At 24.1% G+C, this 14,798-nt stretch overlaps 1 protein-coding gene across 2 annotated transcripts in view; it reads right to left on the reverse strand.

The window, feature by feature from the left end:
* Positions 1 to 14,798, reverse strand: part of LOC127291056 (uncharacterized) — a 107,499-nt gene that overhangs the window by 66,649 nt on the left and 26,052 nt on the right. For both annotated transcript variants that reach the window (XM_051319968.1, XM_051319977.1), the window contains one exon: positions 13,251 to 13,825. In XM_051319968.1, coding sequence (XP_051175925.1) covers positions 13,251 to 13,810 — 560 coding nt within the window. In that variant the 5' untranslated portion in view covers positions 13,811 to 13,825. The remainder of the gene's footprint in view (positions 1 to 13,250; positions 13,826 to 14,798) is intronic.

The following is a 14,798-nucleotide window of genomic DNA, read 5'->3' on the forward strand; positions in this document are numbered from 1 at the left end:
CAGTTATTCTACGAGAAGCAGAGAATATTGATACGAAACGAATTGAATTGATTTTAAATGCACTTTTTTTTGGTCCTATAGGAAAGATTGTTTTCTATTTTTATGCACTTTTTTCCACTTTGATATTGAAAACAAAATTTATTTGATTCAAACAAATATTGCAAATATTTAAAATAAAAAATATATTTCTTCAAAAAAATCAGTTATATAGTAATTTTTATACTTTTCTCAAATATTGAATTCCAGAAAGATAATATAAAATAAAATAGTTTTCTATATTTTCACATTCTTATTGTGTTTATTTTTCATTTGAAAGGATATCCTTTCCTGAACAATAATCCCATTTGAGACAAACTTTCTGTTTTAATTTTCCAAAAAAAAAAAAAAAAAAAAATCGCTTTTTGAATAGAGGAAAAATATAGATAGAATATTACGCCAGAATGAAAATTATACAAATAGTACTTTAAATATATTGATGTTGGACGGATCCCAATTTTTTGTTGTGCAAGGCATAATATGGCCATTTCTACTTTTGTAAATGCGATCATAAATTCAAAAATATATTGTTGTCATTTTATAATTATAGATATGCAAATTTAGAAAATTATATTCAAAGGAAATTTTTAACTATAATTTTGAGTATAATTTTAAGTATAATTTTAAGTATAATTTTAATTTTATAATTTATAAGTTATTTTATAATTTATTTTATAATATAATTTTAAATATTATAAAAGTTTGATAATACTTCTAATTTGCACGTTTAAAATATTCTGTTCCAACTTAATTTCAAGTATTAAGAAAATGTAACACACAAGGAAATAGTTTGCTGTTTATAGAGAAAAAATTTGTTACCACCAACTAATTTAGTTTACAAATTTAGGGACATCTAAATTTGTGTACCGCCTCCACTAACAAAGTTTGCTGCTACACTATGTTAACGCGGTATAACAACAAATAAGTTTGTTCTATGGTTACGAAATCTAACTTAAAAAAAAAAGTTTACAGTAACTCTGTAAGTGACACACTCTAGTCGATCGATAATCAAATTTTAATAATTTCCATTAGGACTATTATAATATAAACAAATCAAATATTTACTCAAACAAAATAATTTCTGTATTTAAAAGAAATACTATTTAATTAACTAAAATAATAATTAAATATTTATTTAATAATAAAATAGATTAATTTTGAATCAAATAAATTTTTTTCATGTATATAACAAAATTAATTATTCTATTTACTATATTATTATTTTTAATTCTCTCTGCAAACTCTTTTTAGACCCACAATTAAATTACATTAAATAGTAACTATAAAATTTTTTTGAAAAGAAGCTAAAACAGAAAACAACTATAAATATTTGTTAATTGAAACAAATGTGATTAAATTCCAGTTTGTTGTGGAGATATTATAATTTCAAAAGAACCTGTAGCATATATCCTGGCATGAAGAATTTATCAAAAATTAAGAGAGCTTATTTTACGAGAGAAGTAATAAGTTAAGAATTTATGAAATTTTCCCTAACTTTTTTTTTTTGTTTCTAAAAAGAAAAAGTAAATTACATTGAGAACTTCTTTCTTCTCAAATAAAAATACATATACCTTTCTTTTTCTCCACTTAAATTGAATAAATCAACAACAAAACACAAACAAAGCTCGATGCATAAATAATGGAATATCGATTGCAAATTATTTCAAAGAGATAAATTTATTATTTTGAAAAGCAACAAAATTAGATTATTGCGTCGAACCACAAAATGAAGGCTACTTAAATTCATTGCATATATAATTGCAGAGAATTTAAAAGGACAAAGTAATTCTTATTTTACGCCTGGTTGGAGCATAATGTGGAAAGTTTTTCCATGAACTCATCTAAAGTTCAATGTTCTTTGGGAAGTGAGATAACGTAATTAGCCAAGGGTTTGCCCCCAAAATTCAAGTAAATGCCCTAGTAGAGATGTCCCGAGGCGAAATTTTAATCGTCTTTAGCTTCCCTTAGAACCTAAATAGGCCCTCTTTACGATCTTGTAGACTCCCGTAGGCCCTCCTTTGAATCCAAACGTGGAAGAAAGGTAAATTTGCGACTGGTTGAGGAAGCTAAAGAGGGTCTAGTTCGATTAAAGAAGTACAAAAAAATGCAAAAAAAAACTCTTTTAATTATTTTGATTAAAGCAAAATGAATTTTTTCTTCACACAATATTTCTTTAATTACCCTTTAAAAACTGGAATTAACATATTTTGAAGCGTTTTCAAAAAATTAATAGAATTAGAGCAATTTCAAAATTTTCAATATTTTAATCAATTTTTAGACCCTACTTTGAATCCAAACGTGGAAGAAAGGGAAATTTGCGACTAGTTGAGGAAGCTAAAGAGGGTCTGTTTAACTCTACTTTACTCCTTGTAAATTAGGGCTTAAATTTCGCCTCGGGGTACGTACAAGTTGTGAGTTTGAGAGACGTTGAGACTCGCGACGTTCACCTCAAGATATATATATATATATATGGAACGAACAAGAAGAAGAAGAAAACGAAGAGGATAAAAGAAGATGGCAATTTCAAATTAATGGATGATCGATGAACGAGAATTCTTTTAAAGATTCAAGCAACTGCTTCATTCGCGTTTCTTTTAACTTTTTTTTTTTTTTTTCTCTATTTTCTAGGTATACGATAGAATCTCAAAGGACTCCTTGAATTCTGTCGTTCCAATAAAGAATGCTTACATAATAAATTTTTCCTAGAATTATTAAAACGTGTTCCAAGGACCGCAAACTTCATATTTCTCAGGAGCTATATCAACTTGAAGTGCGAAAAATACACGTAGTGAATAAATTCAAAATTTGTTTTATTTTCGAGTTGTTGTTGTGTGTCGTATTTTCTACAACTGTAATGTATAAACGAAAAATATTTCCTTACATTTTTCCTAGTCAATTCAAAAAAATTCTTCTCACTAACTCTCATTCTCTCTCTCTCTCTCTCTCTTTCTCTACATACGAGAAATTTAATTTTTGAAGTTTTGCTAGAAACTTACTTCGAAAGGAGAAGCTCTCTCAGTTTAACTTACTTTAAAACTTTTTTTTGTCTTCTTTTTTTTTTTTTTTGTTGAAGAGAAAAGAACAAATGGTGGGAAGAATGTGTCTAAATTATGCGCTCTAGTGTTTCAGAATTTTCCACTATATAACAAGACCATTATATGAAGAATTATCTGTGGTTTTTCTCAAAAGAGAGCCTCTCTATATCTCTTCGCTCTTTTCATGACTCGACTTTAAAAAGTCAAAGAATTTTTTTTTCACCCCCCCCCCTTCTCTCAACCTTTCGCATGGAAAAACATATATACGCAGACTTCGAGGCATTATCAAGACTTTCAAACACACTTTATTTTACTTTTTTTTATCATTATTTACTATCTTCACTAAAAACTACTTCATTTTCATTTTTATAAAATGGAATATCAAGAATTTTTTTCTTCTTGAAAAAAACAGTAATTTTAAATTTACGAATATAAATTCAATTATAAAATTTGGTTAAATAATTTTTATTTGAAATATTAATTTGAATCAATAATTTCTTTGTTTGAAACAAAGAAACAAATTAATAATTCATACAAATAAATATTTATTTGATAATAGTCGCAAATAAAATAATAAGACTACAAATAACTAAAATTTAATTAAAATTTTATTAAATAATTTTTATTTGAAATATTAATTTGAATCAATAATTTCTTTGTTTGAAACAAAGAAACAAATTAATAATTCATACAAATAAATATTTATTTGATAATAAGTCAAGTAACCGAATAAAATAATAATTTTCAATTGTAATTTTTATTATTCAAAATTTCTATATATGCAAATTTTTGCTTTTTTTCCTCAAATCTTTAAAAACACGTTTAAATCATTTACTAAAATTTTGTACAACTATTTTTTTTTCTCTATTTTTAAATTTATTATTTTACATTCAAAAAAAAATTGTTTGATATAACGAATATTTTATACAATTTTTAAAAAATACAAAACTTTTTACTACTATAATATCCTTTTTTTTCCCCAACAAATCTAAATATTTTTTTTGCCTTTTAGAAAACTAGAGATTGAAATCGGAAATTTACTATATGGATTAAAATAAAAAGCTTTTACACAAAAAATCATTTTTAAAATATTCCATTAATTCAAATAACTTTATAAAAATAAAATAAAATAAAATACAAAAAAAAAGATAACAAAATAAAAGATTATTAAAATTTGTTTTCCTAAAATTTAATTATTATCTTTTTTTTTTTTGTAACTACAAAAAAAAATTGATTTGTTCATATTTCAATGCACACCTTTCCTGACTTCAAAACCCCCATTTTCCCCCCAAGACCCATGTTAAAAGTAAAACAAAGTTTTGAATCCAAAGGAATAATTTCAGTTGTTCTCAAAGAGAAAGACGATATTAAATTTGCAGAGTTCAAAACTTATACTCCAACTTTTACAGTTTCAAGAAATATAACAAAGGTTTCAAGTATTTTACTGCTGTAAATTTTGTTAAAATGAGAAAAAAAAATTGTAAATTTGATTTCAGAAACTCATTTACAATGATATAGATGTATACATACTCAAAAAAAGATCATTTTTTAATTTAAAAATAATAATAATAATAATAATAATAATAATAATAATAAAAATAATAATAATACCTAAAAATATAATAATAATAATCAAAAAGATAATAAAAAATGTAAGAGCCCTTTATTTTAGTGTAAAATAAAAAGTAATAAGTGCCATTTATTTTACACTAGACATTTCGAAATTTCCGTCTCTCGGAAAAGAGGAAATTTTTTTTATCATGAATATATTTTCTGTCTACATATGTAACCTATCCTGAAGTACCTTTATAAAAGTTTCAAGAAATTTTTTTTCGCTTTAGAGATGTCTTGAAAAACATTTTTGTCTTTAAAATATGGAAAAGAAAAAAACTATTGTTTAAAGAAACATTTTAAAGTTTTTAAAATAATTATCATCATCATTATATCACAAATTATTTATTATATATTATATATTATTATATTATATTCATTTAATTAAAATTTGATTTTCATCTTTTTTTAATTTGCTTTTATATAATTAAAATGTAACTTTGTAAAATTATTCTTTGTACATTAAGGAAATATAATAGAGTTTTTTTTTAATTCTCTAAGAAAACTTTTTTAACAGTCCTGTGAATGTATAACGATTTTTTTTTCTTTTTTCTTTAAAAAAAAGTTCCCACTCAGTTAATATCAATTATATCTATTTTTGTTCTAAATAATAAAAATTATTCTTTTATTACTTTATAATTACACTGTTGAATATCACGTTTTATATATAAGTCAAAAAAAAAAGTTTCCAAAGCGAAAAAATTTTTCTCATATTTTACAATTCAAAATTATCACAATCACTGACAAAATTTAACTATCTAAAAAAATTATTTTTTTCCCCTGATTTTGTTTTTAGAGAACAACAAATTTTAAAAATCCAAGTTGAAAATTATTTTTTCTAACAATTTGCAGAGCAAAAAATATTCGAAATTTCGAATAAAATAAAATTACCTCGTGTTAAGGAAAAAAAAAAAAAATTCTTCTTTTTGTCCAGAAAAATAATTCAATTTGAAAAATCTATTCATTGTAAAGTTTCGTGATGGCTATAAAGGCAGATCTGTCAGTAAAAGAGAATCCCATTTCGCGCTCTTTTATGACTGCTTCAAAAGTTTAACCGACTTGGTAGCTTAAAGTTTAACTATCCAACGATCTGAGCCATGAAAACACTTTTCAATTTATCGAAATTTGTTTAACCGATCGAGAGGATTTTTATAATAGTGATCACAATAATTTCCCTATTCTTTTTTTTCTCTTCTTCTTCTTCTTCTTCTTCTTCTTGTGCGACGGACTTTTAAGAACTCTATATAAGCGCGACGAGAGATCAATAACTTGAAAGAAGGTGGTGAAAAGCTAATCTATTGGACAAACGCCAGGGAAGAACAGGAGGTAAAAAGTTACCACTAAGGGGTTAATGACACCAATTTAAAACCCTCCGGAAATCCATATAACTGAAAAGAAACTCGAGGAAAACCTCTCAGAGATTGCTACTGCTACTGCTACTGCTATACTGAGAGAAAAATCTGATCTTTCGATAACCTCACCGGACATAAATCTTCAGAATCACAAAATCAATCGTAAATCTTTATGTAATTGAATTAATTTTCCATTTCCATTTGTAATGGTTTTTAAAGCTTCTTAACTCAAGATCCCGTTTCAATTTTTTTTTTTTTTTTTTTTTTTTTTATTTGAAAAATCATAACTATATTAACGAGGAAAACATTTCAGAAAAATTTCTGGTATTTTTAAAAATCTGTAATAATATCAGAGAAGGAATTTTGAATTTTTTTTTGGAAAAGTAAATATTTTTTCATTTCTTTGGATAATTTTTTTTTCTGATAAGAAAAGAACATTTATTTGCAATAACAATTCGAGACAAAAAAAGAGTTGAAAATTATTTATACACACAGATATATTTGTCTCAGAGAGAAATAAATATTAATTTGTTTCAAATAAATTTTATTTGCGATAAAAAAAAATTATTTGTGATTAATAAATAATTAAATAAATTTATTTAAAACAAATAAAAAGTTATTAGGCTTTTAGACAAATATATTTTTATTTACTTCAAGTATGTATAATTTTTTTTTTGTCTCAAACACCCAAAGAAATGATTTATTTGAACCAAATAAAATATATTTGAGTTAAATAAACGTATATTCGTCTCAGTGCCTACTTATTTATTTGGCATAAAAAAAATATCTTTTCATAAATAAATTTTTCTTTGGCTCAAATAAATTTTTTATATAAACTATATATTTACAACAAATAAATAAGTTAGTTAACTGAATAAAGTTACAAAATTATCACAAATTTAACAGCAAAAAAAAAATTGAAAAAAAATTTATCCTTGAAAAATCTTTTTAAACATTTAAAAAAAAAAATTTTAATGTTTTCCTTTTAGAGTAGAAAAAAAATTCATATATAGAAAGAAAGGAGATTTTCATTTATATCAGAGAATTCCTTGAAAAGAACAATAAACCGTAGGAAGAGAATTATAAAGAGAAAAAAGTAGGACGAAATCACAATTTTGTTTAAATATTTTCTAAACAACTTTATCCCTAGAGCTGCTATATAAGAGTAGAAGAGTGAAACGAAACGAATCTAGAGAAGAAAAAAGTTGGACAAGAGTTTTGGTATGTATATATATATATATACATATGAGAAGATGAAGTTAGAAAAAAATGCTGCAATACTAAGATGTGAAAAAAAGTGGAATGTATGGTAATAAGGGATGAAGGGGAGGGGGAAGGAGAGTCGATTGAAATGAGACGAAAGTGGAACGGAGTTAAAGTACGACGTGGCTCAAGAATGTGGTCTACATTATTGGAGTTCAGATCTTTGCTCTGAACTAAATCTTTATGCTCCCTGGCAGTACACGGAAAAGGATTTACTAGTTATATATATATATATAACTTTTCTTGAAAAACCGATACAACACCAAGTAAAAAATCTTTCTAAAATGGATTTACAAAAATTTCTTTTAATTATCTCTCCAAAAGAAAAATTTTCAAAATTAGGATCTTTACTCTCTAAATCTGAATCAGTATAGAAATTTTACTAATTTAATTAGTACTTTTCATTTTAACTGAAGTTTCAGTTATTTTTTGAAATTTACTCTCTAAATCTGAATTAGTAAAAAAGTTTACTAATTTGAATTAGTTACTCACTTTTTGCTTCTCAATTAGTAAAATTTTACTAATTATTAGTAACCTTTACTAAGTCACTAATTTAAATTAGTAAACATTTTTAATTCAGATTTAGAGAGTACTAATATAATTAGTCAATATGCAAGCAATAGAAAATAACTTATGTAAATCAGTAAGTTGTATATAACATAACCTTTAAAATTAACTATTAAATCAGTAGATTTTGTGGCCGCCGCAATATATTTATATTACTGATTCAATCAGTAATTGATATTTTACTAATTGAATCAGTAAATTTCTACTAATTGCCAGTTGCTCAATTCTCGCTATGGCAATTAGTAGATTTCTACTGCTAATCAGTAAAATATGACTGATTCAGATTTAGAGAGTACAAAAATCAATTGTTCTTAAACTGTATGTGATTTTTTTTTCATTAAAAAAGAAATTTATAAAAAAAATTAAGAAAAATGTTCGAGATCTTATAAAAAAAAAAAAAAATGAAGTAGTTTTATATAGATTTTTTTTTACTAGTTATAGGAATGTATACTTCTTTCATAAAAAAAAGAGGTACTTTTAAAAGCGTACAAAATTTATTTTGCAATTTTCGACTTATTTCTATCTTGACCTGAATTGAAGAAAAATTTCCCCCTCCGATCATAAAAACATGTTGGTAAAATTTTACAGCCACCATTTTTATATTCTTACAAACCATTGCTTCGTTTCAAAAAGTGTAAAAAGTGTAATATATTATTCGGATATTTCTTTTCTGATCTCAGTTCAAGGAAATCACTTTATATATATATAAGAAAAACACATAATAAAAAAAGAGAGTTAAAAAAAAAAATTGCCAAAAGATTCGATTCGAAATATTTCTTCTTTACTTTGAAATTTATATTATTTTATATACTTCATTTTTATTTATATAGTATATAGAAATTTTAAAAATACTTTTTCAATATGTTCTTTCAAATCTGTCGATTGTCAAAACATTTAATTTTTCAAAATTTGGACGTCAAAAAAAAAGTTTTCCAAATAATTTTACTACAAAAAAATTTTTATTTAAATTTAAATTTACGTAATAATAAATTTATTTATTATAAATTTAAATAATAAATTTCTTTTATTATAAATAATATTTTAAAAAAATATTTTCAGTTTTTTTTTCTATGTAAAATAATGAGGTATTAAACATGATTTAATTATCGGAAATAATTTCAATAGCTATATATATATATATATATATATAAATACACGAATTGAACTGTGGGGGGAAGTCATTTGCAGTGAAATGAGACCTATCAGACAGGTTGATTATTAAGCAGTGATTTAGATTGCCATTACCGAGTTCGTTGGTCATACGTTCGACATATATGACGTGTGGCAGGTGTGTCGAACATTCTTGGTGATTCAGACATTAATGTTATGTGGGATATTATTGGTTCGAAGAACGTGCTTATCGGCCAACACGGGTTTACCATTGAAATGTGAAATAATAAATATATGACATATCCTACAGAATTGAAATATTTCTCATTATCCCCTGTTGTACTATTTCTATATTAATTATTATTACTATTATTATATTGCATTTTTATTATTATTAGATAATAATAATATTATTATTAATAATAATAATTATTATTATTATTATTATCATTATTATTATTATTATTATCATTATTATTTAATTGAGTGTAACATTACTATACTATAATCACAATATATAAATGAGAGTCGTGAAGTTAAGTCAATTTATTTGAAATTTCCATCAGAGATCTGAGTGCATTTTCAAATGAAATTACGACACTGTAATTTCATGAGAACTTTGTCAGGTACCAGTTTCTCTGGAGCGATACGCGTATGAGGTCTTCTCATCATAAATTATAAAATTTATACCGCCTACATATTGAAAATCTAATATTGCAAAAATTTGATTTTAAATAATTACAGTACCATACTTTCTTTCAAAATATTATCACTGAAAAAAATCAATATTAACGAAACAAATTATCATCATTACTATTATAATAATTGTAATTATTATTACTATTATTATTATTATTTTTTTTATTAATTAATTATTACTAAAAGTTAAGAAAATATTTTTACAGATTTTCTTTATAATTTTATGAAAAAATAAAAATGGTGTACATTAATTTTGGAAAATCTGTAATAACAGCAGATTACAGTTAGAATCACAAAATTTTGAATTTCAACTGGATGTTTAACAACTAAATCTTGTGTTATATGTATACAGTGTGAAAACTTTGTAAAAGGATTAAGCCTACTTAAATTAGTTGTAACCATATAAGGAGATTTGGATAATCTTTTTGTATATATTAGAAAATTCATAATCAATTTTGAATTTTGTCTAATTTAAAGGAACACATAAGCCAATTTACAAGTTCAACAAAGACCCTTTAATTAAAATACACTGTAGACAGGATGTATCTTTGTTGGATTAAAGTAGACTTAAAACAGGGTTTAAACGATAACGAAACTTAGATACATTGTACCCACAAAGTACACAATTTCGAGCAATTAAAATTTTATAATTAGAATTAAATTTCTTAGCAGCTATATAGATTTCACATCGCATCGATAATTGAAAATAAAAATATATATACAAAAAAGAAAAGATAATTTGTATTATAAAAAAAAAATTGTATTTCATTTTGAAAAAAAAAATGTAACGATTTTTAGGAAACAGAATATTTGTTTGGTATTCAACTTATGGTTTAATTTCAAAAAGTGATCGGAAAGCATTCGGAAAAAAAAATTCATTGCAGATATACGTCGGGAAATGTAAAAAAGAGAAAATCCATTTAAAAGCTTCGAGTTTATCGCTCTTTTATCACAAGCGATTTTAAATCAGCTTTTTCAAATACACATCGAAGAGATTTTTAAAAGCAGGAAATCGTTTACCTGCAGAAACGAATTTTTTTTCTCCCCCCACCCCCCTTTTTAGTAAATGTCAATAAACCAATGACTTTTGTATACGATAATGAAATATTTTTATTTAAAAACTTTTTCAAATATGCCTAAAAATTGTGCCAATATATAATTATTATAATAAAAAAAAAAAAACTACACGTAAAAATTTTGAAAATATTCAAAAACTATAACAAAAATTTGGATCAATTTCAACGACAAATTTGATTTAATTTTGTCGTCAATTGGCAATATAGAAGCGTTTCAAATTTCATCTCTAATTTTCAGTAATTGGCTTCGAATTCAGTCACTTCAAATGAGTGAAATTCCACTAATTCTATATACATATATATAAAATCTAATTCTAATTTGTAAATTAGGAAGTTTTGTTCTTATAGAAGAAAATATACTAAAATTAAGAGAATTTCATTTAAGTGTGCACAAAAGAAAATGAACAGTTCCGTTTAATACCTACTTTGGAAATGTAATTACAAGATGAACTCTCTAAATTGGAATAATTAATGAAAAGTGATCCACTAATTAAAAATTGTTAATTATAATGATGTAAAATGTCTGTTAATTGTTAGTTAAAATTTTCCTGTTATCGCATGACAAATTTGAAAATTATAAGTAACAAGCAAGAAACTATTTTCCAAAAAATAAATAAAGAAAAAATTATAAATAAAATAATAAATAAAATAAAAAATTTAGAAAAATAAACTTTTAATAATAATATTTAATTATTTTAATTAATAATATTTAAATTTTAATAATAAACAATATTTAAATTAGCGGATCTCTGTTTCGTATGACTGATAATTTACTTGTCAAATATATTTGAAAATAAAAAAAAAAAAAAAAATTTTTTTTCAAAAAGATCAAATTTTCCACTTTACAGAGTAACTATAGTTTTTGAGATAAATATTGACAAAAAGTTATATATGTTGAATTTAGAAACGTGTGCATTGTTAAACATGATATAAATTTGAATTTCATTAAAACTCTACCGCAATTTTCACACAAGTGTAAATAATGTTTTATGAACTTTCGTACGTGTGTATTTTTGGTTCCGGTACGTTAGAATGCAAATAATTTTAATTACTTTCAATTTTTAATTAATAATGGTATCCAAATTTCCAAAAAGAAAATAATAATAATTTAATCAGGAAATTTTTAATTAGATCCCATTAAAAATAATAACGACAATAATAATAATAATCATAATAATAATAATAATTTAACCAGAAAAATATCAGTAATCTAGATGTATAGCTTTTATGACTTTACACGACAACCACATAAACATGAAATAGTAAAAAATTCCGTTAAAGTTGAAACGATAACAAAAAAAAAAAAAAGGAAAAACAATTCAATCGTGATTTTTTTAATTAAAAGAAAGTATAGGTACATTTTTCGAGATTCTATAAATTAATTATATTTTAAAAAGTAAAAAAAATAATTCTAATTTCTTATCAGTCGATAGCAATTAATTAATTAATATTATTAAAAAATATTTTTATTTTTTTTTATTTAAAAAAAAAACGATTTTTCACAAAATTAAAAAATTTCAATTTTTTCCTGAATTTATTCGAAAAGTAATGCTTACTTTTTTTTAAAAATTATTTTTATCTATTTTTAACAAACTACCATATATTTGAAAAATGGTAGACTCCTTTTGAAATTTTGTACATGGCAAAGATGCGAAAAACCTGTTTCTCAAGAAAATAAGCTATGATTTATTCAGAGAGTATCAGTTTCAAAATTTTAGAGATGAAATTTTATAAAATATTTATATATAATAAAGGAAAAAAATATTAAGTAAACAATGCTTGCTTGTTTTCAATTTTTCTTTAAAAAAAAAAAAAAAAAAATTATTACTTTTTTCTATCCTTCAGAATAAGAAGTTAATATTTTTTTTAAATTAAAATTTTCTTTTTTAGAAAATATTATATACAAATATTAAATTTTTCTTCAATTATTCAAATCATGTAAATGAAATTATATTTAAATCAAATAATTAGAAATATCTTCAATTATTCAATCAAAAAAATTGAAAATATATTTCATTTAAATAATTGAAAATTTATTCAACTATTCAAACAAATAATTGAAATTATTTAAAATTATTTAAACATTTAATTACCTTCAAATTTTTGAATAAATTGCAAATATTCAAATATTAAATCAAATAATTAGAATTATTTTCAAAATAGATAATTTTTTAAAAACCAAAAATAAAGTTTCAAGTGACTAAAATCAGGATTCCCGGTACGTTGACCCGATCTCGCGAGTAATACTTTTTCTCTTTTCGCGTTTGTACAACTTGACAGCCTTTCAATTACTTTTCCTTAATTAAATTTTTTTACCCTCAACCTTAGAACGCTTTTCTTTTCACCCTTTTTGGAAAAGCTTCAAATTCATGTGTTTGTCAATAGGATACCCTGTGTCTATTAGTTAACTCAGAGAAGTTCTCATATTGCAAAAGGGGTCCATCACCTTATCCTAGGGAATTATACTACATATATATATAATATATTAATTAGAAACTCACGTGAACTCAGCGTCAATATAGCAGTTTCCCGAGAATGAGCAATCCTTGACAGTGCAACTATTTTGATTAGCCTGGTCATCAGTCATCTCATAAGTGATATTAAATCCATAAACATCAAGTAAATTATCCAAAACTCGTATATGATGTCCTTCAAGTCGTTCCAAATGAAATTCAATCACAAGAAATGGCATATATGTTTTAAACCATCGATATTGAAAAATATTCGCCTCATTAATTTCATTAAGTAATGTCCCTCCAAAATTGGAATTTTCCGATTCGTAATATGCATATTCAGTGAATTTAAGTCCCGAATAGACAAACAATTGAGTAAAATAAATAACAATTGAACCATTCGTTGAGAGAATTTCGGATGCGTCAATGATCCATCGACAATTAATTGGCAATGGAAATGCACGTGGAAAATTTGGTGTTTGAATAATTCCACGTCGTCCAACCAAATATTCATTACAATCTGATGAACTGTCTGTTTTTAATACAACAATTAGACAAAGAAGTAATAGCGTCAATACGTTAATAATGCCGGAAGAGGTCGACCGCATTTTTATCCGGTGCACCTGCAACAGAAAAAAAAAGAAAAATAAACGAAAATGAGCTTTTCGTCGGGTCATTTTTTTACGGGTAAAGTGTAATTGGGGGAAACCTCTTTGGGTGGCTTCCAAGCTGAGAGTGGAGGCTTTGCGTCATTTACTGCTTGAGAGGTCCTCTAGAGGAACAAGAGTTTCCTCTTTTTTTTTTCCTCTCTTCTTTTTTTTTATACGTATATATATATATATATATATATATATATTCCCTCTACAACTCTCAGTCACAGTGAATCGTCAAGGGAAACGACGATAGTGCCTTTTTCACTGGCCAAATACTTTGGATCTTTCATTTCGTACTTATTTACCGGGGAATTGTCTTTTAAAACTTTTGTTAATCTAATAATTTATTCACTCGATTAATTATCAAGGGATTTCTCTTTTTGGAGATGGATGAAGAATTTTTTTTTACCTTTTACATTCGTTTCATGACATTATCAAAAGAACGAGAATTATTCTCATAGTTTTTTTTTTTCTATAATGAACAATTTTTCATTGAAGTGACAAAATAAAAATTTTTTTTAAATAAAAAATTAATTTATCTTAATTATACCGATAATGATCGATATTATTATTATTATTATTATTATTATTATTATTATTATTATTATTATTATTATTATTATTATTATTATTATTATTATTTCAATCTGATTATTGTAGAAATAAATTTTTGATATTAAATAGACTTGAAGAAAGGAACAATAAAGTATTTCTTTAAAATAAAGTGAATATTTACTTTATTCTCGGCAACTCGATTCAAAAGTTTTTCAATGAACTTAACTTTCCTTTAAATAATTCTGTTAAAAACTTTCTTAGTATAAAATGACTTGTGGCTGATATTCGCCGCTACTATTCATCTATAAATTTAATTTTTTAATTAAGCTTTACTAAGTTTTTTTTTTATTATTATTCTAAACTTCTAATAACTAATTATTAATAATAA

The sequence above is a fragment of the Leptopilina boulardi genome, unplaced genomic scaffold, assembly GCF_019393585.1.
Source record: "Leptopilina boulardi isolate dan_hultmark-lab unplaced genomic scaffold, ZJU_Lbou_2.1 LbouV2_1, whole genome shotgun sequence".
NCBI lineage: Eukaryota > Metazoa > Arthropoda > Insecta > Hymenoptera > Figitidae > Leptopilina > Leptopilina boulardi.